At 40.1% G+C, this 25,173-nt stretch overlaps 4 protein-coding genes across 7 annotated transcripts in view; 2 read left to right on the forward strand and 2 right to left on the reverse strand.

Moving 5' to 3' along the window:
* Positions 1–6,395, forward strand: part of LOC134815141 (RWD domain-containing protein 1-like) — a 38,469-nt gene extending 32,074 nt beyond the window's left edge. The window contains exons 2-7 of the mRNA XM_063823642.1: positions 4,462–4,537; positions 4,777–4,852; positions 5,140–5,258; positions 5,455–5,643; positions 5,832–5,939; positions 6,104–6,395. Coding sequence (XP_063679712.1) covers positions 4,466–4,537; positions 4,777–4,852; positions 5,140–5,258; positions 5,455–5,643; positions 5,832–5,939; positions 6,104–6,298 — 759 coding nt within the window. The 5' untranslated portion in view covers positions 4,462–4,465 and the 3' untranslated portion in view covers positions 6,299–6,395. The remainder of the gene's footprint in view (positions 1–4,461; positions 4,538–4,776; positions 4,853–5,139; positions 5,259–5,454; positions 5,644–5,831; positions 5,940–6,103) is intronic.
* The window catches only part of LOC134815134 (FAS-associated factor 2-like), a 10,798-nt gene extending 3,511 nt beyond the window's left edge, over positions 1–7,287 (reverse strand). The window contains exon 1 of the mRNA XM_063823636.1: positions 7,268–7,287. The gene's annotated coding sequence lies outside the window, so the exon portion shown is untranslated. The remainder of the gene's footprint in view (positions 1–7,267) is intronic.
* LOC134815142 (uncharacterized) overlaps positions 1–7,296 on the reverse strand; it is a 20,482-nt gene extending 13,186 nt beyond the window's left edge. The window contains exon 1 of the mRNA XM_063823644.1: positions 7,267–7,296. The gene's annotated coding sequence lies outside the window, so the exon portion shown is untranslated. The remainder of the gene's footprint in view (positions 1–7,266) is intronic.
* LOC134815131 (centrosomal protein of 131 kDa-like) overlaps positions 6,309–25,173 on the forward strand; it is a 24,806-nt gene continuing 5,941 nt past the window's right edge. Inside the window, exons 1-6 of one of the 4 annotated variants that reach the window (XM_063823630.1) lie at positions 6,309–6,692; positions 6,869–6,995; positions 7,333–7,524; positions 7,647–7,754; positions 7,953–8,069; positions 8,183–8,316. In XM_063823630.1, coding sequence (XP_063679700.1) covers positions 6,595–6,692; positions 6,869–6,995; positions 7,333–7,524; positions 7,647–7,754; positions 7,953–8,069; positions 8,183–8,316 — 776 coding nt within the window. In that variant the 5' untranslated portion in view covers positions 6,309–6,594. The remainder of the gene's footprint in view (positions 6,693–6,868; positions 6,996–7,332; positions 7,525–7,646; positions 7,755–7,952; positions 8,070–8,182; positions 8,317–25,173) is intronic. The other 3 variants (XM_063823628.1, XM_063823627.1, XM_063823629.1) reach the window with 3 other exon arrangements.

Below are 25,173 nucleotides of genomic sequence, written 5' to 3' on the forward strand. Positions count from 1 at the left end.
ATAAGCTCATTTATGGGACAGGCCCGAGAGTCTAGAACTGTTTCAAAAAATAATTCATCAGAGTGTAAAAAGCAGTTGAGTTGTGGGGAAACTTTCAGGTCTGAGTGCTGGAGTTCCAGAAGTTCAGGAGATTGAATGGAAAAGATTTTGCAGAAAGAATCCTGTTTGATATTCACCATTACTGCACTGATTAGGAATCATGATATCAAAATTAGATATCAGTGACAAGATACTTCTGTTGCCAAGTTTTTCGATATTGTAAGGTGAAAGAGCAGTGGCGTAACGAAGGGCCCCGCTGACCCTGCTCGCACTGTGCGGGGGGGGGGGGGGGGGCGCTGTCTTAGGGGAGCGCTGTCTTAGGGTTGCGCCAAATCGTTGTTTGAATATGGGACAATTTCGAAAAATTATCTAAAGAACTAGCAAAACTGTGCGTTTTGCTCTAGATACACACTTTTTTAGAGATTTTACTGGCGTATCTTCTAAGATCACCAAATTTGTTCAATTTTAGGGAGGGGGCGCCAACAGGGGGGCGCTTTTTCGGCGGGCGCCATCAGGCAATGTTAAGCCACTATGAAAGAGGGAGCACGATTGAAGGTAGAAAGTTCCTGTATAAAAATTCAGCCATGGTTCGACAAGTTTTTGACATGGTTACAATCTTTGAATAGAATCTCTGAATAGGACAAATAATTAAAAACCATCATCATAATCCCTTCAAACAGGCTAAAATAGGATGACGTTTGGTTAGGAATGGTTCCATAAGTTAAACATCTGGGAGTGACATCATGCTGTTTAACAATTAGTCCCGTTATGTCATCAAGACGTTCAATCCGTTGACCAACATGTAATGGGCATTTAGATTAACATGGACATAATAAAGGATGTTACAAATGTTACATGGACAAATAGAAGTTCTCCCTGTATGAAGTACTGATAGCTGGCTATATAAATTAGATAAAATCTCGGACTAAATTAGTTATTTACTAAAAAAGCCAGTTAGCAAATACGTTAATCGAAATTAATGCAAAACACAAGAAAATAAACTTTTTCGTGGATGAGAATTTTAAAGTATTTTAGGTAAATTAATTTTGAAATAATAAAGTTGTAAGAACGATACTTTTATTTTTATTGATTGACAATTCCAAACCTTTCAATCGTTGCTTTGCTCTGCGACACAAGCATGATAATGAGTGCGGCGCGTTTAAGTCTTTTGTTAACTTCAAAGTGTTTATAAACATTACCAGCCTGGGTTTCCGGTTAAAATTAAATTATAGCAGTTTAAGGTTTTTGAAACTTTCGCGGCAGAAATGAAATAAAATTAAAATATGATTATTGCTGTACTAACATACTAATTCACCTAGCTGCATGAATCTACGCGTACTGCGTGACGAGCGCTGCTTGTTTCGAAAGTAATATATCCTGTGCCGCCTTCGACGGTCGCGCGCTACTGCAAGCGAAAGGGCTCTGGATAGAGCAAACATACTAGCATGAAGCAAATTTTTTTAAATGACTTTGACGGATGCATTATTCGTCTAAATTTTTTCGAAGTAGCGCACGCCACTTTCTTCTCGAAATGGTATGGCAAGTGCTACGAAACATGGTCAAAATGACTGTTCTGCTTGTCATACGTTATATATATATATGACACGCGGCGCACGATTGGGCGGCTCCCCCTGTATCGTAAAAACTCTACCATAGTGAAACGACCGTGGGGGTCACGACGTAATACAATGTACTGCACAGTGGAAAATTAAATTAAACAAACACGTCAAATGAATTGTATTCACAGAGTCATGGATCTACGCGTACTGCGCGCGGTCGATGGGTGACGTGTACACTTAGCCTTGTAGCGCGATGCGTTACTGTGCCGTGCCGCGCACTCAAATATGATTCTCGCTAGATTGGCGAGATGCGCTACTTAAGCCTCGCCGAGCTGCGAAGAATTGACATCGTCCGCGTCAATTGAAGTTAAGCAATGAATTGTAGGTTCATAATTTACCAAAATGCGACATTGTTTTGTTTAAATCATTGATACATGTTATGCATCACCGACTTCGCGCGCAAAATGGCATGCAACGTATGTCAAGTCAGTTAAGGGGGCTAAAACCCACTTTGCTTAATATAACAGACCCTACACACAATCAGCTGCCTTTGTGTTTTCATGCTTTTCAAATGAAAATACGAGTTTTTTAACTTCAGCACGTATAAATTCGGGTCCTGAGATCTATTTTAATTTTTATTGTTTATTAACTTTATAGGTTTTAAAGGTTTACAATATGATTTAAATGATAACTAGTTGTTGCTGCTAAATCGAAATCGAAATTGGCACTAAATACCGATGATTGCAGTATTGTTCTTTCTGTTTGTTTGCCTACATATTTCGAGTTGTTAACTTGTTTGAAATAGGTCGACAGGATATATATTGTATACAATTACTCTGCCACCTATGCTAATATGCAATTTGTACATTAACCTGATAGACTTTCCTAGATTCAAAAAGAAAAGGGGACTCAAGCCCATGTAGCTGAGACACCTCACAGCAAGTAGACCAAAGTGGCTCTTGCTTGTGAACGGTGCATCAACTACCCGCCGAAACGGTCATAAGTACTCAGTACACCTGCAACGATTTTGGGATGACAATTTGATCGATTTTGTTTTTATTACGTTGGGTTCGGTGTGAGTTATATTTTAATGGGCTGTATTTTAAGTTGTGATGAACATTTTTTGATGCAACAAGCTGATTATCAACGAATACTATTAGCTTCCTATTTGTGACACGTTTCTAGTTACTGTATAAATTTATTCGAATAATTTGTTATATGATGCAATGGTTAATTTGTGGATCTAACAAAATTTACATTGTGTGTCTGTACAATATTTGGACAGTGTTATCTTTCGTAGAAGAAATTATTCCTCAATTCAAATATAGGAAAGAAAAATTTTTAGGAAAGAAAAATTTTTATTTACCACAAAACAATCAATACATAATGTTATATTCATAAAAAAATCCAAATTTCAATTTCAAACACATATACAGTACGCCGCGCACACAGCCACAATTTTCAATTGTTCAGAAATTCGTAGGTCAGCTGTAGGCGCCGCGCACAGGATCTATTTAATTGTTATCTTACAATTACATGTCGCATTTCTTAATTACTAGAGCCAAAATTTCAGAAGCAAAATAATTTAAAAGATATTTCTGTCGTTCACGCAGTACAGGCCGTGAGCACTGCGATCTAATTAATATAATAATGGAGAGATTCCAAAAACCGCGCGCTCGTTATTTGTGATTAAATTGAGTGCGCGCCTCTGTGAACAGCAGTACCGCTCAAGCATGAAGTACTAAGCGGTACGCAGTTCTGCGTGAGGCGTAGACATTTGTAGCACACGTTTCATTCAACTAATCAATATATTTGAATATTGTTATTGGCAATAAGATCTGATATATGATACAGTATTCTATGTATAAAACGAATGTATGTGCTTTAAAGTGAATTTCCAGGTATGTCTTTTGATGCAGTGAATGCTGAAACCAATGACTTAATTCTCCAATTCCAATCCTTGTATAGGGGTATATTTGTACGACGATCAATCAGCGGATGTTTTTCTGAATTCCACCATTTGAGTGAGGATCTTGGTATTGAATCATGTTCACACAGTATAAAGTTCATAACCTCATTATGGAAGAGACGCAATATTACCAACCAAGACGATAGAGGTGGAGATGATTTTGCAGCTTCTGAGGATATCAAAGACATTGCGCCAGACTCCCCAGCAAAACTTTCTGTACAACTCAATGAAATTGTTCCTACTTTAATTGAGAGGAGACACTTAAACCAAGACTTGAAAACTGTTGCATTAGAGGAGCTAAAAGGACAATTATCTGATTTGACTCAAGAGAAATTGTGGCTTGAAAATGCAATCCTAGCTCGAATTGAATATTTGACCAACTGTTAGATCTTTTGAGTCTTCTTTGTTTATCTTTTTCTATATTTTACTATTTTATCCTGTACCCTTATCATAGTGATGCATGATAGGGGGGGGGGGGGGGATTTCTGGGGCTTTTCACTTTTGTTAAATGAGCAATCGCATGAAAACCGCATGTGATATGGCTGAAAATTCATTAAACTTAACGAGTTAAATCTTTAAAAATATAAAAATCAATCAATCCTATCATAAGTTACAGTCATTCAAATATTTCTAAAATTGAACTGTTTCTATTGCAAATCGCGAAAAGCAATTTTGTAAATTAGTCAACATTTAAATTGACTGTATCATTAATGTTAAATTATACATTCTAGCAACTTTGCTATCTATTTCATATTCGTTTCCATTCAATTTTTTAAACTTATCCTGATTAAGTAACCATTGACTTAACCAATAAAATTGAGGTAAACACACGTCACACAATAGCACATACAGCTGCAAATATATTATAAAGTAACCTCTGTTCACTTTCATAAGATCAATGGAGGATTTACAGATAAGTGGCCGCTCATCAGTTTCATCCTCCCGCCCAAGGCCAAAAGCAAAGACATTGGTGAGAATCCAGAATAGTGCTCAAAGATTATTTTAATATTTAAATGGACATGACTGTAAAAAATCTTTAAGGCAATATTATCTTCACAGTGTCTACATTCTAAAGTAGGGAAATTGATATATTTCCGTTTAAACATTCGAAGTTCGAAGATGCTTGTGATTATACCACAAGTTAATAAGTTATTTTTATACCACATATTTCAATTGTAGTCATTGAAAGTCATTGAAATATTCTTACAGGGAGTCAACTTTTCTCAAAGAAAGAGGGAGAAGTCGGAACCAGGCAAAAACCCAAAAAAAGTGACTATTTCTAAAGGTATGTTTGTCAACATGATACTCAATAAAAAATATCCAATAAAAAATGCTAATTGATTAAATAGTTAAATGGAAGCTTTCCTAAAACTGAATACAGATTATATGCCTCTTTAGTCTTCATATTGGAACTGATCACCAAATTTCTAAATAATCTGTAACCTAATTATAGTGAATTTATGTAACGTTGTCACAATATGTTGTTTAATTTGTTTTGATAGTAATTCATAGTTTTATGTGCTAAATAATCAGAGCAAATAGTTTTTAGTTATTGTTAAAATCATTCATTAGATTCCAGAGCTTCCACAACTTATCTGACCAGTCCCAGTGGGGCTGAAAAACGTGGCAATCCACTGCTCTGTTCTTCTGACATTTTGGACAGACTTTCTCGGTCCCTTCCACCCTCACAGGTAATGTAGATTGATAACACACTAGAACTTGATTAAAGAACTTGACCTTTCCCCATTTTATAAGTTTGTTTCTTTCTTTGTTCCAAAAATCAATTTTGTATTCCTCTTTGGTCTACTGTACATCCATCGTTGTTAATGGCAACCAATTTAAAGGAAGTTTTCGATACATAACCTTCCTTATTCCTAACACTTTCAGAACATTAACTATGAACAAGATCTTCCTGTTAAGGATTCAGTGGTAATGAAACCTAACTTCTCTGCACGAAATGAGGGCAGGGATCAGGCAGCTACTAAGATTCAGAGACATTGGAGAAAATACCAGGAAGATAGGAAGAGGAAAGAGACTGCTGACGAGAATCAGAACATATTTAAGATGAGTGAAGAGGTATATCATCACAGAAATAATATGACCTTTTGTCTTAAAATTAATTGGTTACATACTGTACATACTACAAGTGAACGAATTATAGTTTTCAATACTGCAACCTTTGGTACAGACCATTCGGCTGATTTTTATTAGAAAGAAAGTAACGAAACATTAAGATTCGATTTTATGAACAACTATAACTTCAGTTGAAGGAGATGCTGGCTCAGGAACGGAAGAAGGTGCTTGCGGATCGTGAGAAAGAAAGCACAGCAAAAGTTAAAAGTAGAGTTGACGTAGAGAAAAAGAAAAGAGAGGTAGAATAATTCGCATATAACTTTGTTTCTCATTATATAATATACTTGATATTACATAGTATATAAGTATAACTTAAGACTGTGTCAGTAAACATGATGCACCAATCTATACGATAGATTTACCTAATTATGATCAAAACAATGTTAACAGACTACTATCGCAGGCCAGACTAAAAGCAATCGAGGAACTCAATAAAAAACGTGAGGAGAAGAGAAAGTTGCAGCAACAAATTTTACAAGAAGAACTTCAACTCACGACCGAGACCAATAAAACGAAACGAAAGATCGTCAAGAGGGCTGTCACTCCGAAGACGGGCATCAACAAAAATTCCCCTCCTAAAAGGAAGTCCAAAACGTAAAGCAGAAGGGGTCAGAAACGAAATTGGAAGATACAACTAAAACAGATGCAACAGATACAACATATGACAACCTTGTAGAGGAGATATTCCTCACAAACACCCGTCAAGTCACAGCAGCAGCTGACTCAGATGTAGATACTCCCAGAGCTGGGTGGCAGCCAGAAACTGGGAGCTCTTCTGGGACACCGCCAGCACAGAGAAGTGACAAAAAGGAAGGAGCCAAGAGTGGAGTTAGAGGCAGCATCAGTGTAAGAGAGGAGAAGAAAGCGTTCACTTCTCTGTTGGAGACACTGAAGATGTTAGAGGTGGAATCAGAGGAGGCACTGAGCGAGGCTAAGAGTTCCAGCATCATCATACCCCCAACTCCTAAACTTACGCAAGGAGAAGTCTACAGGTTTTTTTTTTTCAAGTTATTTTTTAATTGCTAAGATAAAATGTTGTTGACAACAAGCTTGTGACTGCACTAAAACAGGAGATTAGTAATACACAAAGTATTACTAATCATCTTATCTGATGATTTTCTATTCATATTTCTACTCTATTGGCTATTTAAATTCGTCTAATTGCAAGATTGGATAGGTTTGGAGCAAGTGAACTGCACACCGGGGGTGTCATGCAGAGTGGTAAGATAAAGAGTCTCCTCAACTTCCTGGATCACGTCGATAACACTTCCACTCCCTCTGAAGTCGACTCACTGGTATGCTGCAGATATTTAAATATTTCCATTATTTTATTAACTCGTGATTCACGATTTTGTTAACTCGTGGTCTTTTTGATTATGAAAGATTGAATTTAAATTTCACACTCTACAAATGCACACGGTATTGTTCAAATCCTCGTCAATACCAGATTTAAAACATTAAATAATGAAGAGTTTAAATCCCAAATAGTCAGACTGAGCAGGTTGAGCTGTAGTAATACACAGTACTGAGGTGTTAAAACATTTTCATTACTATCTTCAGTAACATCCTCAAATTATTTGTTATATAGTAGTGTTGAAAGTATTAAAACACACAAATGATACCCTGTTCCAGACATCATATCCTCAGACCTCAGCAGCAGCCCTGGAACAACGGCGTCTGTACAATGTTAGCGCTGCAGTGGAGGAAGTAACTGAGAACATCAAGGACACTCAGAACAAACTGAACTGTAAGGGAGAGCAGATAGAGATCCTCAAGTCAGAGCTGTCTACCACATCCAACAAAACTGCTCAACTTCAAGCTCAGGTACATGATCTAGTACTGATCATTTGCTGTTGTAAGATTATGAATGCTTTTAGATTTAATATCCAATGTCAATTTTGGGCAATTTTAATTATGGCTCTTAGTCTTAATTAGTACCTTCACAGATATTTGCCACTAAATTAGAAAGTGATGAGAAGGCTAAAGCGGTAGCGATGTTAAGAAGAGCACTTGATGAACAAAGAGATCTTACTCTTCGTCTTACTAGTGAACAGGTTCGTTGGTTCGCGTGGGCCTGGTGTTAAATACTTTACAGAATTGTGACAAACTAATCTCTGGTAGATTTTGGGGACGTAATAGCAACACATATATGATTAGTTTCAATAGGAGATTTTAAGTCGTAATCTTTTTATTTCTATGAACTGCCCTCACTACACATATTGTTTCACATTGTTAAAACTAGTTAATTTCAGGAGAAAGATGCTCAACAACGGTTGTCAAACCAAAAAACAGAGTACGAGACCACAATTCAGAGACATCTCGGTTTTATTGACCAGCTCATTGCTGACAAGAAAGACTTGAGTGATAAGGTGTGTATGGAGTATGGAACTACGTGGATTTGTATAAGTCATACTTGAAAATATTCGCTTAGATCGACTAATTACAGGTATCATAAATTATTATAGTTCACACCGAAACTCAGGTTGAGACTTTGATGACACAGCTTCGAAGCACCGAAAAGAAGCTGGGTGATAGGGTAAAGCTTCTCGAAGAGGGTCAAAAGGTTGAGGTGAAGAAGCAAAGAGAGGCCATTGAAGCCGCGGAAAAGATCAAAAGGTACAGTGAAACCCAAAAGTAACGATGTTAAGATAAAATAATATGATATATTACTGTATGTACAATTCAATAAAAAATAATTTCAATTTACACAATTCGATCCAGTAGAAAAATAATGTTCTTCACACAAAGGTCTCGTTGACAATCCAAGGATGTTTGATAAGTTTGCGAAGGGGTAGCATGTGTTCAGTGTTTGGGTCCAGACAATCCAAGATGAGCGAGTAAACATCAGAGCTGACAGAGTTTGGAGGTAACATCTCCCACCTCACGTTATTCCGAGCAGCATCAGCAGCAGAGAGAAGGGGTTTAGAACCGGACAAGAGCTCGAACAGGAGACACCCCACAGACCAAACCACACCACATTTAGGGGTGTAGGACCCGTGTCGGTACAGTTCAGGAGGTGTGCATGTGGTGGAGGATGAAGGGAGTTTCAGGGAGTGAGGCAGGACCGAGAGTACGGAGGAGAGTTGGAAGTTTCCCAGTTTTACCTCGTTGGTTTCCAAGTCTAGGTAGATGTTTTTAGTGGAGATATCCCGGTGATCAACTCCGTTGTTTAAGCAGTGGACAACAGCGGATAGCAGCTGCTGGATGATGTTTCTAACTTGGTCTTCGTTAAGAATGTTGGCTCTGATGACGTCAGAGAGAGGTTCCCAGCTACTGGAGTACTCCAAGATCAGGGTCCAGGTCTTGCTCTCACTCCGGTAGGAGTAGTGGAGGAGTCTCTGGATGTTAGGATGTGAGAGTTTGAGAAGGTTGTAAACTTCTACAGGAATCAGCTCGTTGGCAGATGTGGTAACAGGCAGAGTAGGGGAGTAGGGGATAGTCTTCAGCAGAACTTCCATAATAAGAGATTGTTGATATTGATAAAGTAATGGGATAATTTGAAGTTTATAAAAATGTGATGTCGGTTAAAAAGTGTACCCTGTATTTATAGTCTTGTAATACCTCGCATCACAAGGCGTACACGTGATCTTGTCACGTGATTAGGTGACTGACTGCTGATTACATGCCACAACGTAAACAGGGAGGTGAGATAGGGAAAATGTTTTGACAAGTGGGAGTCGATCATGTGATCCCATGATTGCATATTCGTCGCAGAACTATGTCGAATCGTATCATGTGATTAATATTCAAGGAATTTCGTAAAGCTACCATAACAAGGTGGAGGGAACTGCCTCTTTGCAGATAAGATATTGTTCTGATTATACTGAACAATCGTGCAATCAAAGTGGTGTAATCAGGGTGAACTGGGTAGCTGCTTGATAATTGTGGAACATCTTAATTACAAATTGTGCCTAAAACATGTAGTATTTTACCAAAGCCACTATTTCTTATTGCTCTAACAACAGAGGTATAACATTGAGGTCTACAGCTTCGATGCTCCTGCAGACGATTCTCCTGCGGAGACTAAGCAATGGCATGGCATGGAGAAATTTCTCTTGGAGAACCAATATGGTTTTAGACAGAATCGCTCCAGTATGGGCAAAGTCTATTCACTCAGTTTTACTTATTATACACCAATGTATAGAATATAATATTCCTCTGTATATCAATTTCGTAGATTTCAAAGCTGCCTTTGATTCGATTGATACGCAGTTTATTTGGAGAAGTATGCAGTGTTATGGCCTCCCTGACAAGTACATAAGAGTAATGAAGGCTTTCTTTTCTCAGACAGTCAGTGTTATCAGGGCCAACGGGGAAGTAACGGATTAGTTTGAGGTCAACTCAGTTATAGAAGTAGAACAAGGAGATATACAGGATCCTCCGGTCTTCAACTTTTGTCTCAATTTCTCTGCATACCTTATGGAACTTAACAAGGCTATTAGTAAGGGGGCTTTATTACAGCTTGCATCTCCTGGGGTAGAAGAGAAACATAATATCTTGGACACTGACTAAGCTTATGATATGGCCATGTTAGACAACTCAAAGGAGGGGTTGAAGGAAACCACGCCTGGCAAAACACAGAGCGGGGCTGTCAGCAAAAGTGCATCACAGAGGCCGTTTTCTAAAAACGACCACGTGGAAGGTCTCCCAGTACAACAGGTCAGCAACTTCACTTAATTGGATGCTATCATCAGTGCAGATGGAACAATTGATAAAGTCAAATAACTCTAAACTTGCATTCTAAAGGCCTCTGGGGCAATCTATCAGCTCAGCAGCATTTGGTACAGTCACAACATTGACACGCCAACTAAAATCAGGATATATAAACTGGCTGTTTTAACTATAATTCTTTACAGAAGTGCACCACTGAGACTCGTATGAAAATATTTGAGGTGTTGCATCAGAGATGCTTAAAAGAAGAATCATGAAAATCAAATGGAACTATCATGTATCGAATGCTGACGTACGAGCAGATAGACTCAGATGGTTTGGTCATGGGGTGAGGATGCAAGAAGAGATAATACCGAACTATTTTCTACACTGGATCCCAAAACATGGCAAAAGGTGTAAAAGCAGTCCTCGCAAGAACTGGTTATCATGTGTCCTTGAGGATGCAGCTATTCTCATAGGTGTCGATAATATCGCAATGGAAACTGCAGTACATCAATCAACAAACAGGGTACATTGGAGAGGCCTCGTAATCGGAAAAAGGAGTTATGGTGTGGTGCAGGCCAATCCAACGACTAGGAGGAGACCTTTTCAAATGCAAGTTAGTACTTTAAGCCATGACACTGTGAAGTTCAATTTACTGGATACAACTTGAGGAGGGTCAAAAGGTTGAGGTGAAGAAGCGAAGAGAGGCCATCGAAGCCGTTGAAAAGATCAAAAGGTACATTAAAACCCGAAAATAACGGTCTAAAGATAGAATATATTATATACACTTCAATAATATTTATAATCAAATAATTTCAATTTACACAATTCGATTCAGTAGAAGAAGAATGTTCTTCACACGAAGATCTCGTTGACAATCCAAGGATGTTTTACAAGTTTGCGAAGGGGTAGCCTGTGTTCAGTGTTTGGGTCCAGACAATCCAAGATGAGCGAGTAACCATCAGAGCTGACAGAGTTTGGAGGTAACATCTCCCACCTCACGTTATTCCGAGCAGCATCAGCAGTAGAGAGAAGGGGTTTAGAACCGGACAGGAGCTCGAACAGGAGACACCCCACAGACCAAACCACACCACATTTAGGGGTGTAGGACCCGTGTCGGTACAGTTCAGGAGGTGTGCATGTGGTGGAGGAAGAAGGGAGTTTCAGGGAGTGAGGCAGGACCGAGAGCACGGAGGAGAGTTGGAAGTTTCCCAGTTTTACCTCGTTGGTTTCCAAGTCTAGGTAGATGTTTTTAGTGGAGATATCCCGGTGATCAACTCCGTTGTTTAAGCAGTGGACAACAGCGGATAGCAGCTGCTGGATGATGTCTCTAACTTGGTCTTCGTTAAGAATGTTGGCTCTGATGACGTCAGAGAGAGGTTCCCAGCTACTGGAGTACTCCAAGATCAGGGTCCAGGTCTTGCTCTCACTCCGGTAGGAGTAGTGGAGGAGTCTCTGGATGTTAGGATGTGAGAGTTTGAGAAGGTTGTAAACTTCTACAGGAATCAGCTCGTTGGCAGATGTGGTAACAGGCAGAGTAGGGGAGTAGGGGATAGTCTTCAGCAGAACTTCCATAATAAGAGATTGTTGAATGTTGATAATGTGATGGGATAATTTGAAGTTTATTAAAATGTGATATCGGTTAAAAAGTGTACCCTGTATTTATAGTCTTGTAATCACCTCGCGTCACAAGGCGTACACGTGATCTTGTCACGTGATTAGGTGACTGACTGCTGATTACATGCCACAACGTAAACAGGGAGGTGAGATAGGGAAAATGTTTTGACAAGTGGGAGTCGATCATGTGATCCCATGATTGCATATTCGTCGCAGAACTATGTCGAATCGTATCATGTGATTAATTTTCAAGGAATTTCGTAAAGCTACCATAACAAGGTGGAGGGAACTGCCTCTTTGCAGATAAGATATTATCTGATTACTGAACAATCGTGCAATGAATGTGGTGTAATCAGGGTGAACTGGGTAGCTGCTTGATAATTGTGGAACATCTTAATTACAAATTGTGCCTAAAGCACGTAGTATTTTACCAAACGCCTTAAAGCCACTATTTCTTATTGCTCTAACAATTATAGAGCTGTAACATTGAGGTCTACAGCTTCAATGCTTCTGCTTATGATTCTCCTGCGGAGACTAAGCAATGGCATGGCATGGAGAAATTTCTCTTGGAGAACCAATATGGTTTTAGACAGAATCGCTCCAGTATGGGCAAAGTCTATTCACTCCGTTTTACTTATTATACACCAATGTATAGAACATAATATTCCTGAGCTGTATTATATCAGTTTAGTAGATTTTAAAGCTGCTTTTGATTCGATTGACAGGCAGTTTAATTGGAGAAGTATGCAGCATTATGGCCTCTTTAACAAGTACATCAGAATGATGCGGGCTTTCCTTTCTCACACATTCAGTGCTGTTAGGGCCAACGGGGAAGTAACGGGACAAGGTGATATGCAGGGTCCTCCGGTCTTAAACTTTAGTCTCAATTACTCTGCAAACTGCATTATGCATACCTTATTATGGAACTGTACAAGGCTTTTAATAAAGGGGCTTTGATACAGCTTGCATCTATTGAGGTATAAGATAAACATAATATCTTGGACACTGACTACGCTGATGATATGGCCATGTTAGGCAACTCAAAGGAGGGGCTGCAGGAAACAGTTGACCGTCTCTGCAAAATTACAATGCCTATGCGGGTCTGAAGATTAATGCTGGCAAAACACAGAGTATAGTTGTCAGCAAAATTTCATCTCAGAGGCAGTATTCTAAAGACGACACGGTGGAGGTCTGCCAATACAACAGCAATTTCATTATTTTGGCGCTATCATCAGTGCCGATGGAACAATTGATAAATAACTAATATAGCATTCTAAAGGCCTCTGGGGCATTCTATCAGCTCAGCAGCATTTGGTGCAGTCACAACATTAAGATGCTAACTAAAATCAAGATCTATATAAAGTGGCTGTTTTAGCTATATTTCTTTAATCTTTATAGAAGTGTACCACTCAGACTCGTATGAAAATATTTGAGGTGTTGCATCAGAGATGCTTAAAAGAAGAATCATTAAAACCAAATACAACTATCATGTATCTAACGCTGACGTACGAGCAGATAGACTCATGTGGTGAGGATGCAAGAAGAGATAATACCGAACTATCTTCTACACTGGATCCCAAAGCATGGCAAAAGGTGTAGAAGTAGGCCTCGCAAGAACTGGTTATCATGTGTCCTTGAGGATGCAGCTATTCTCACAGGTGTCGATAATATCGCAATGGAAGCTGCAGTACATCAATCAACAAACAGGGTAGATTGGAGAGGCCTCATAATCGGAAAAAGGAGTTATGGAGTTATGGTGTGGTGCAGGCCAATCCAACCACTAGTGGGAGACCTTTTCAAATGCAAGTAAGTACTTTAAGCCAAGTCACTGTGAAGTTCAATTTACTGGATACAACTTGAGAGGGTCAAAAGGTTGAGGTGAAAAAGCAAAGAGAGGCCATCGAAGCCGTTGAAAAGATCAAAAGGTACATTGAAACCCGAAAATAACGGTATAAAGTTAGAATATATTATAATATACACTTCAATAATAATCAAATAATTTCAATTTACACAATTCAATTCTGTAGAAAAAGAATGTTCTTCACACGAAGATCTCGTTGACAATCCAAGGATGTTTGACAAGTTTGCGAAGGGGTAGCCTGTGTTCAGTGTTTGGGTCCAGACAATCCAAGATGAGCGAGTAAACATCAGAGCTGACAGAGTTTGGAGGTAACATCTCCCACCTCACATTATTCCGAGCAGCATCAGCAGTAGAAAGAAGGGGTTTAGAACCGGACAGGAGCTCGAACAGGAGACACCCCACAGACCAGACCACACCACATTTAGGGGTGTAGGACCCGTGTCGGTACAGTTCAGGAGGTGTACATGTGGTGGAGGAAGAAGGGAGTTTCAGGGAGTGAGGCAGGACCGAGAGCACGGAGGAGAGTTGGAAGTTTCCCAGTTTTACCTCGTTGGTTTCCAAGTCTAGGTAGATGTTTTCAGTGGAAATATCCCGGTGATCAACTCCGTTGTTTAAGCAGTGGACAACAGCGGATAGCAGCTGCTGGATGATGTCTCTAACTTGGTCTTCGTTAAGAATGTTGGCTCTGATGACGTCAGAGAGAGGTTCCCAGCTACTGGAGTACTCCAAGATCAGGGTCCAGGTCTTGCTCTCACTCCGGTAAGAGTAGTGGAGGAGTCTCTGGATGTTAGGATGTGAGAGTTTGAGAAGGTTGTAAACTTCTACAGGAATCAGCTCGTTGGCAGATGTGGTGACAGGCAGAGCAGGGGAGTAGGGGATAGTCTTCAGCAGAACTTCCATAATAAGAGATTGTTGATATTGATAATGTAATGGGATAATTTGAAGTCGGTTAAAAAGTGTACCCTGTATTTATAGTCTTGTAATCACCTCGCGTCACAAGGCGTACACGTGATCTTGTCACGTGATTAGGTGACTGACTGCTGATTACATGCCACAACGTAAACAGGGAGGTGAGATAGGGCAAATGTTTTGACAAGTGGGAGTCGATCATGTGATCTCATGATTGCATATTCGTCGCAGAACTATGTCGAATCGTATCATGTGATTAATTTTCAAGGAATTTCGTAAAGCTACCATAACAAGGTGGAGGGAACTGCCTCTTTGCAGATAAGATATTATCCTGATTACTGAACAATCGTGCAATCAAAGTGGTGTAATCAGGGTGAACTGGGTAGCTGCTTGATAATTGTGGAACATCTTAATTACAAATTGTCCTTAAAGCATGTAGTATTTTACCAAAGCCACTATTTCTTATTGCTCTAACAACAGAGGTATAACATTGAGGTCTACAGCTTCAATGCTCCTGCAGACGATTCTCCTGCGGAGTCTAAGCAATGGCATGGCATGGAGAAATTTCTCTTGAAGAACCATTATGGTTTTAGACAGAATCGCTCCAGTATGGGCAAAGTCTATTCACTCAGTTTTACTTATTATACACCAATGTATAGAATATAATATTCCTCTGTATATCAATTTCGTAGATTTCAAAGCTGGTTTTGATTCGATTGATGCGCAGTTTATTTGGAGAAGTATGCAGTGTTATGGCCTCCCTGACAAGTACATAAGAGTAATGAAGGCTTTTTTTTCTCAGACAGTCAGTGTTATCAGGGCCAACGGGGAAGTAACGGATTACTTTGAGGTCTACTCAGGTATAGAAGTAGAACAAGGAGATATACAGGATCCTCCGGTCTTCAACTTTTGTCTCAATTTCTCTGCATACCTTATGGAACTTAACAAGGCTATTAGTAAGGGAGCTTTATTACAGCTTGCATCTCCTGGGGTAGAAGAGAAACATAATATCTTGGACACTGACTAAGCTTATGATATGGTCATGTTAGACAACTCAAAGGAGGGGTTGAAGGAAATCACGCCTGGCAAAACAGGGCTGTCAGCAAAAGTGCATCGCAGACTCTGAGACTTTAGAAAACGGCCTCTGCGTCTGACGCAGAGGCCGTTTTCTAAAAACGACCACGTGGAAGGTCTCCCAGTACAACAGGTCAGCAACTTCACTTATTTTGATGCTATCATCAGTGCGGATGGAACAATTGATAAAGTCAAAGAACTCTCAACTCGCATTCTAATGACCTCTGGGGAATTCTATCAGCTCAGCAGCATTTGGTACAGTCACAACATTAAGATGCTAACTAAAATCAAGATCTATATAAAGTGGCTGTTTTAGCTATATTTCTTTAATCTTTATAGAAGTGTACCACTGAGACTCGTATGAAAATATTTGAGGTGTTGCATCAGAGATGCTTAAAAGAAGAATCATTAAAACCAAATGGAACTATCATGTATCTAACGCTGACGTACGAGCAGATAGACTCATGAGTCATGTGGTGAGGATGGTGATGATGCAAGAAGAGATAATACCGAACTATCTTCTGCACTGGATCCCAAAGCATGGCAAAAGTTCGAGAGGCAGGCGTCGCAAGAACTGGTTATCATATTCATGTGTCCTTGAGGATGCAGCTCTTTTCACAGGTGTCGATAATATCGCAATGGAAGCTGCAGTACATCAATCAACAAACAGGGTAGATCGGAGAGGCCTCATAATCGGAAAAAGGAGTTATGGAGTTATGGTGTGGTGCAGGCCAATCCAACCACTAGTGGGAGACCTTTTCAAATGCAAGTAAGTACTTTAAGCCAAGTCACTGTGAAGTTCAATTTACTGGATACAACTTGAGAAGGGTCAAAAGGTTGAGGTGAAAAAGCAAAGAGAGGCCATCAAAGCCGTTGAAAAGATCAAAAGGTACATTGAAACCCGAAAATAACGGTATAAAGGTAGAATATATTATAATATACACTTCAATAATAATCAAATAATTTCAATTTACACAATTCAATTCTGTAGAAAAAGAATGTTCTTCACACGAAGATCTCGTTGACAATCCAAGGATGTTTGACAAGTTTGCGAAGGGGTAGCCTGTGTTCAGTGTTTGGGTCCAGACAATCCAAGATGAGCGAGTAAACATCAGAGCTGACAGAGTTTGGAGGTAACATCTCCCACCTCACATTATTCCGAGCAGCATCAGCAGTAGAAAGAAGGGGTTTAGAACCGGACAGGAGCTCGAACAGGAGACACCCCACAGACCAGACCACACCACATTTAGGGGTGTAGGACCCGTGTCGGTACAGTTCAGGAGGTGTACATGTGGTGGAGGAAGAAGGGAGTTTCAGGGAGTGAGGCAGGACCGAGAGCACGGAGGAGAGTTGGAAGTTTCCCAGTTTTACCTCGTTGGTTTCCAAGTCTAGGTAGATGTTTTTAGTGGAAATATCCCGGTGATCAACTCCGTTGTTTAAGCAGTGGACAACAGCGGATAGCAGCTGCTGGATGATGTCTCTAACTTGGTCTTCGTTAAGAATGTTGGCTCTGATGACGTCAGAGAGAGGTTCCCAGCTACTGGAGTACTCCAAGATCAGGGTCCAGGTCTTGCTCTCACTCCGGTAGGAGTAGTGGAGGAGTCTCTGGATGTTAGGATGTGAGAGTTTGAGAAGGTTGTAAACTTCTACAGGAATCAGCTCGTTGGCAGATGTGGTAACAGGCAGAGTAGGGGAGTAGGGGATAGTCTTCAGCAGAACTTCCATAATAAGAGATTGTTGATATTGATGATGTAATGGGATAATTTGAAGTTTATAAAAATGTGATATCGGTTAAAAAGTGTACCCTGTATTTATAGTCTTGTAATACCTCGCGTCACAAGGCGTACACGTGATCTTGTCACGTGATTAGGTGACTGACTGCTGATTACATGCCATAACGTTAACAGGGAGGTAAGATAGGGCAAATGTTTTGACAAGTGGGAGTCGATCATGTGATCCCATGATTGCATATTCGTCGTAGAACTATGTCGAATCGTATCATTTGATTAATTTTCAAGGAATTTCGTAAAGCTACCATAACAAGGTGGAGGGTACTGTATCTTTGCAGATAAGATATTATCCTGATTACTGAACAATCGTGCAATGAATGTGGTGTAATCAGGGTGAACTGGGTATCTGCTTGATAATTGTGGAAAATCTTAATTACAAATTGTGCCTAAAGCATGTAGTATTTTACCAAACGCCTTAAAGCCACTATTTCTTATTGCTCTAACAATAGAGGTATAACATTGAGGTCTACAGCTTCAATGCTTCTGCTTATGATTCTCCTGCGGAGATTAAGCAATGGCATGGAGAAATTTCTCTAGGAGAACCAATATGGTTTTAGACAGAATCGCTCCAGTATGGGCCAAGTCTATTCACTCCGTTTTACTTATTATACACCAATGTATAGAACATAATATTCCTGAGCTGTATTATATCAGTTTAGTAGATTTTAAAGCTGCTTTTGATTCGATTGACAGGCAGTTTAATTGGAGAAGTATGCAGCATTATGGCCTCTTTAACAAGTACATCAGAATGATGCGGGCTTTCTTTTCTCACACATTCAGTGCTGTTAGGGCCAACGGGGAAGTAACTGGACAAGGTGATATGCAGGGTCCTCCGGTCTTAAACTTTAGTCTCAATTACTCCGCAGACTGCATTATGCATACCTTATTATGGAACTGTACAAGGCTTTTAGTAAAGGGGCTTTATTACAGCTTGCATCTCCTGGGGTAGAAGATAAACATAATATCTTGGACACCGACTACGCTGATGATATGGCCATGTTAGGCAACTCAAAGGAGGGGCGGCAGGAAATAGTTGACCGTCTCTGCAAAATTACAGTGCCTATGCGGGTCTGAAGATTAATGCTGGCAAAACACAGAGTATAGTTGTCAGACAGTATTCTAAAGACGACACGGTGGAGGTCTGCCAATACAACAGCAATTTTATTATTTTGGCGCTATCATCAGTGCCGATGGAACAATTGATAAATAACTAATATAGCATTCTAAAGGCCTCTGGGGAATTATATCAGCTCAGCAGCATTTGGTACAGTCACAAGTCACAACATTAAGATGCTAACTAAAATCAAGATCTATATAAAGTGGCTGTTTTAGCTATATTTCTTTAATCTTTACAGAAGTGCACCACTCAGACTCGTATGAAAATATTTGAGGTGTTGCATCAGAGATGCTTAAAAGAAGAATCATTAAAACCAAATGGAACTATCATGTATCTAACGCTGACGTACGAGCAGATAGACTCATGTGGTGAGGATGCAAGAAGAGATATTACCGAACTATCTTCTACACTGGATCCCAAAGCATGGCAGAAGGTGTAGAAGTAGGCCTCGCAAGAACTGGTTATCATATGTGCTTGAGGATGCAGCTATTCTCACAGGTGTCGATAATATCGCAATGGAAGCTGCAGTATATCAATCGACAAACAGGGTACATTGGAGAGGTCTCATAATCGGAAAAAGGAGTTATGGTGTGGTGCAGGCCAATCCAACGACTAGGAGGAGACCTTTTCAAATGCAAGTAAGTACTTTAAGCCAAGACACTGTGAAGTTCAATTTACTGGATACAACTTGAGGAGGGTCAAAAGGTTGAGGTGAAAAAACAAAGAGAGGCCATCGAAGCCGTTGAAAAGATCAAAAGGTACATTGAAACCCGAAAATAACGGCATAAAGTTAGAATATATTATAATATACACTTCAATAATAATCAAATAATTTCAATTTACACAATTCAATTCTGTAGAAAAAGAATGTTCTTCACACGAAGATCTCGTTGACAATCCAAGGATGTTTGACAAGTTTGCGAAGGGGTAGCCTGTGTTCAGTGTTTGGGTCCAGACAATCCAAGATGAGCGAGTAAACATCAGAGCTGACAGAGTTTGGAGGTAACATCTCCCACCTCACGTTATTCCGAGCAGCATCAGCAGTAGAGAGAAGGGGTTTAGAACCGGACAGGAGCTCGAACAGGAGACACCCCACAGACCAAACCACACCACATTTAGGGGTGTAGGACCCGTGTCGGTACAGTTCAGGAGGTGTACATGTGGTGGAGGAAGAAGGGAGTTTCAGGGAGTGAGGCAGGACCGAGAGTACGGAGGAGAGTTGGAAGTTTCCCAGTTTTACCTCGTTGGTTTCCAAGTCTAGGTAGATGTTTTTAGTGGAAATATCCCGGTGATCAACTCCGTTGTTTAAGCAGTGGACAACAGCGGATAGCAGCTGCTGGATGATGTCTCTAACTTGGTCTTCGTTAAGAATGTTGGCTCTGATGACGTCAGAGAGAGGTTCCCAGCTACTGGAGTACTCCAAGATCAGGGTCCAGGTCTTGCTCTCACTCCGGTAAGAGTAGTGGAGGAGTCTCTGGATGTTAGGATGTGAGAGTTTGAGAAGGTTGTAAACTTCTACAGGAATCAGCTCGTTGGCAGATGTGGTGACAGGCAGAGCAGGGGAGTAGGGGATAGTCTTCAGCAGAACTTCCATAATAAGAGATTGTTGATATTGATAATGTAATGGGATAATTTGAAGTCGGTTAAAAAGTGTACCCTGTATTTATAGTCTTGTAATCACCTCGCGTCACAAGGCGTACACGTGATCTTGTCACGTGATTAGGTGACTGACTGCTGATTACATGCCACAACGTAAACAGGGAGGTGAGATAGGGCAAATGTTTTGACAAGTGGGAGTCGATCATGTGATCTCATGATTGCATATTCGTCGCAGAACTATGTCGAATCGTATCATGTGATTAATTTTCAAGGAATTTCGTAAAGCTACCATAACAAGGTGGAGGGAACTGCCTCTTTGCAGATAAGATATTATCCTGATTACTGAACAATCGTGCAATCAAAGTGGTGTAATCAGGGTGAACTGGGTAGCTGCTTGATAATTGTGGAACATCTTAATTACAAATTGTCCTTAAAGCATGTAGTATTTTACCAAAGCCACTATTTCTTATTGCTCTAACAACAGAGGTATAACATTGAGGTCTACAGCTTCAATGCTTCTGCAGACGATTCTCCTGCGGAGTCTAAGCAATGGCATGGCATGGAGAAATTTCTCTTGAAGAACCATTATGGTTTTAGACAGAATCGCTCCAGTATGGGCAAAGTCTATTCACTCAGTTTTACTTATTATACACCAATGTATAGAATATAATATTCCTCTGTATATCAATTTCGTAGATTTCAAAGCTGCCTTTGATTCGATTGATGCGCAGTTTATTTGGAGAAGTATGCAGTGTTATGGCCTCCCTGACAAGTACATAAGAGTAATGAAGGCTTTTTTTCTCAGACAGTCAGTGTTATCAGGGCCAACGGGGAAGTAACGGATTACTTTGAGGTCTACTCAGGTATAGAAGTAGAACAAGGAGATATACAGGATCCTCCGGTCTTCAACTTTTGTCTCAATTTCTCTGCATACCTTATGGAACTTAACAAGGCTATTAGTAAGGGAGCTTTATTACAGCTTGCATCTCCTGGGGTAGAAGAGAAACATAATATCTTGGACACTGACTAAGCTTATGATATGGTCATGTTAGACAACTCAAAGGAGGGGTTGAAGGAAATCACGCCTGGCAAAACAGGGCTGTCAGCAAAAGTGCATCGCAGACTCTGAGACTTTAGAAAACGGCCTCTGCGTCTGACGCAGAGGCCGTTTTCTAAAAACGACCACGTGGAAGGTCTCCCAGTACAACAGGTCAGCAACTTCACTTATTTTGATGCTATCATCAGTGCGGATGGAACAATTGATAAAGTCAAAGAACTCTCAACTCGCATTCTAACGACCTCTGGGGAATTCTATCAGCTCAGCAGCATTTGGTACAGTCACAACATTAAGATGCTAACTAAAATCAAGATCTATATAAAGTGGCTGTTTTAGCTATATTTCTTTAATCTTTATAGAAGTGTACCACTGAGACTCGTATGAAAATATTTGAGGTGTTGCATCAGAGATGCTTAAAAGAAGAATCATTAAAACCAAATGGAACTATCATGTATCTAACGCTGACGTACGAGCAGATAGACTCATGAGTCATGTGGTGAGGATGGTGATGATGCAAGAAGAGATAATACCGAACTATCTTCTGCACTGGATCCCAAAGCATGGCAAAAGTTCGAGAGGCAGGCGTCGCAAGAACTGGTTATCATATTCATGTGTCCTTGAGGATGCAGCTCTTTTCACAGGTGTCGATAATATCGCAATGGAAGCTGCAGTACATCAATCAACAAACAGGGTAGATTGGAGAGGCCTCATAATCGGAAAAAGGAGTTATGGAGTTATGGTGTGGTGCAGGCCAATCCAACCACTAGTGGGAGACCTTTTCAAATGCAAGTAAGTACTTTAAGCCAAGTCACTGTGAAGTTCAATTTACTGGATACAACTTGAGAAGGGTCAAAAGGTTGAGGTGAAAAAGCAAAGAGAGGCCATCAAAGCCGTTGAAAAGATCAAAAGGTACATTGAAACCCGAAAATAACGGTATAAAGGTAGAATATATTATAATATACACTTCAATAATAATCAAATAATTTCAATTTACACAATTCAATTCTGTAGAAAAAGAATGTTCTTCACACGAAGATCTCGTTGACAATCCAAGGATGTTTGACAAGTTTGCGAAGGGGTAGCCTGTGTTCAGTGTTTGGGTCCAGACAATCCAAGATGAGCGAGTAAACATCAGAGCTGACAGAGTTTGGAGGTAACATCTCCCACCTCACATTATTCCGAGCAGCATCAGCAGTAGAAAGAAGGGGTTTAGAACCGGACAGGAGCTCGAACAGGAGACACCCCACAGACCAAACCACACCACATTTAGGGGTGTAGGACCCGTGTCGGTACAATTCAGGAGGTGTACATGTGGTGGAGGAAGAAGGGAGTTTCAGGGAGTGAGGCAGGACCGAGAGCACGGAGGAGAGTTGGAAGTTTCCCAGTTTTACCTCGTTGGTTTCCAAGTCTAGGTAGATGTTTTTAGTGGAGATATCCCGGTGATCAACTCCGTTGTTTAAGCAGTGGACAACAGCGGATAGCAGCTGCTGGATGATGTCTCTAACTTGGTCTTCGTTAAGAATGTTGGCTCTGATGACGTCAGAGAGAGGTTCCCAGCTACTGGAGTACTCCAAGATCAGGGTCCAGGTCTTGCTCTCACTCCGGTAGGAGTAGTGGAGGAGTCTCTGGATGTTAGGATGTGAGAGTTTGAGAAGGTTGTAAACTTCTACAGGAATCAGCTCGTTGGCAGATGTGGTAACAGGCAGAGTAGGGGAGTAGGGGATAGTCTTCAGCAGAACTTCCATAATAAGAGATTGTTGAATGTTGATAATGTGATGGGATAATTTGAAGTTTATAAAAATGTGATATCGGTTAAAAAGTGTACCCTGTATTTATAGTCTTGTAATCACCTCGCGTCACAAGGCGTACACGTGATCTTGTCACGTGATTAGGTGACTGACTGCTGATTACATGCCACAACGTAAACAGGGAGGTGAGATAGGGCAAATGTTTTGACAAGTGGGAGTCGATCATGTGATCCCATGATTGCATATTCGTCGCAGAACTATGTCGAATCGTATCATGTGATTAATTTTCAAGGAATTTCGTAAAGCTACCATAACAAGGTGGAGGGAACTGCCTCTTTGCAGATAAGATATTGTTCTGATTATACTGAACAATCGTGCAATCAATGTGGTGTAATCAGGGTGAACTGGGTAGCTGCTTGATAATTGTGAAACATCTTAATTACAAATTGTGCCTAAAGCACGTAGTATTTTACCAAACGCCTTAAAGCCACTATTTCTTATTGCTCTAACAATTATGGAGGTATAACATTGAGGTCTACAGCTTCAATGCTTCTGCTTATGATTCTCCTGCGGAGACTAAACAATGGCATGGAGAAATTTCTCTTGGAGAACCAATATGGTTTTAGACAGAATCGCTCCAGTATGGGCCAAGTCTATTCACTCCGTTTTACTTATTATACACCAATGTATAGAACATAATATTCCTGAGCTGTATTATATCAGTTTAGTAGATTTTAAAGCTGCTTTTGATTCGATTGACAGGCAGTTTAATTGGAGAAGTATGCAGCATTATGGCCTCTTTAACAAGTACATCAGAATGATGCGGGCTTTCTTTTCTCACACATTCAGTGCTGTTAGGGCCAACGGGGAAGTAACTGGACAAGGTGATATGCAGGGTCCTCCGGTCTTAAACTTTAGTCTCAATTACCCTGCAAACTGCATTATGCATACCTTATTATGGAACTGTACAAGGCTTTTAGTAAAGGGGCTTTGATACAGCTTGCATCTATTGAGGTATAAGATAAACATAATATCTTGGACACTGACTACGCTGATGATATGGCCATGTTAGGCAACTCAAAGGAGGGGCTGCAGGAAACAGTTGACCGTCTCTGCAAAATTACAGTGCCTATGCGGGTCTGAAGATTAATGCTGGCAAAACACAGAGTATAGTTGTCAGAAAAATTTCATCGCAGAGGCAGTATTCTAAAGACGACACGGTGGAGGTCTGCCAATACAACAGCAATTTTATTATTTTGGCGCTATCATCAGTGCCGATGGAACAATTGATAAATAACTAATATAGCATTCTAAAGGCCTCTGGGGAATTATATCAGCTCAGCAGCATTTGGTACAGTCACAAGTCACAACATTAAGATGCTAACTAAAATCAAGATCTATATAAAGTGGCTGTTTTAGCTATATTTCTTTAATCTTTATAGAAGTGTACCACTCAGACTCGTATGAAAATATTTGAGGTGTTGCACCAGAGATGCTTAAAAGAAGAATCATTAAAACCAAATACAACTATCATGTATCTAACGCTGACGAACGAGCAGATAGACTCATGTGGTGAGGATGCAAGAAGAGATAATACCGAACTATCTTCTACACTGGATCCCAAAGCATGGCAAAAGGTGTAGAAGTAGGCCTCGCAAGAACTGGTTATCATGTGTCCTTGAGGATGCAGCTATTCTCACAGGTGTCGATAATATCACAATGGAAGCTGCAGTACATCAATCAACAAACAGGGTATATTGGAGAGGCCTCATAATCGGAAAAAGGAGTTATGGTGTGGTGCAGGCCAATCCAACGACTAGTGGGAGACCTTTTCAAATGCAAGTAAGTACTTTAGGCCAAGTCACTGTGAAGTTCAATTTACTAGATACAACTTGAGGAGGGTCAAAAGGTTGAGGTGAAGAAGCAAAGAGAGGCCATCGAAGCCGTTGAAAAGATCAAAAGGTACATTGAAACCCGAAAATAACGATATAAAGTTAGAATATATTATAATATACACTTCAATAATAATCAAATAATTTCAATTTACA

Source organism: Bolinopsis microptera, chromosome 5 (assembly GCF_026151205.1).
Source record: "Bolinopsis microptera isolate Bmic1 chromosome 5, MBARI_Bmic_1.0, whole genome shotgun sequence".
In the NCBI taxonomy this organism is placed as follows: domain Eukaryota; kingdom Metazoa; phylum Ctenophora; class Tentaculata; order Lobata; family Bolinopsidae; genus Bolinopsis; species Bolinopsis microptera.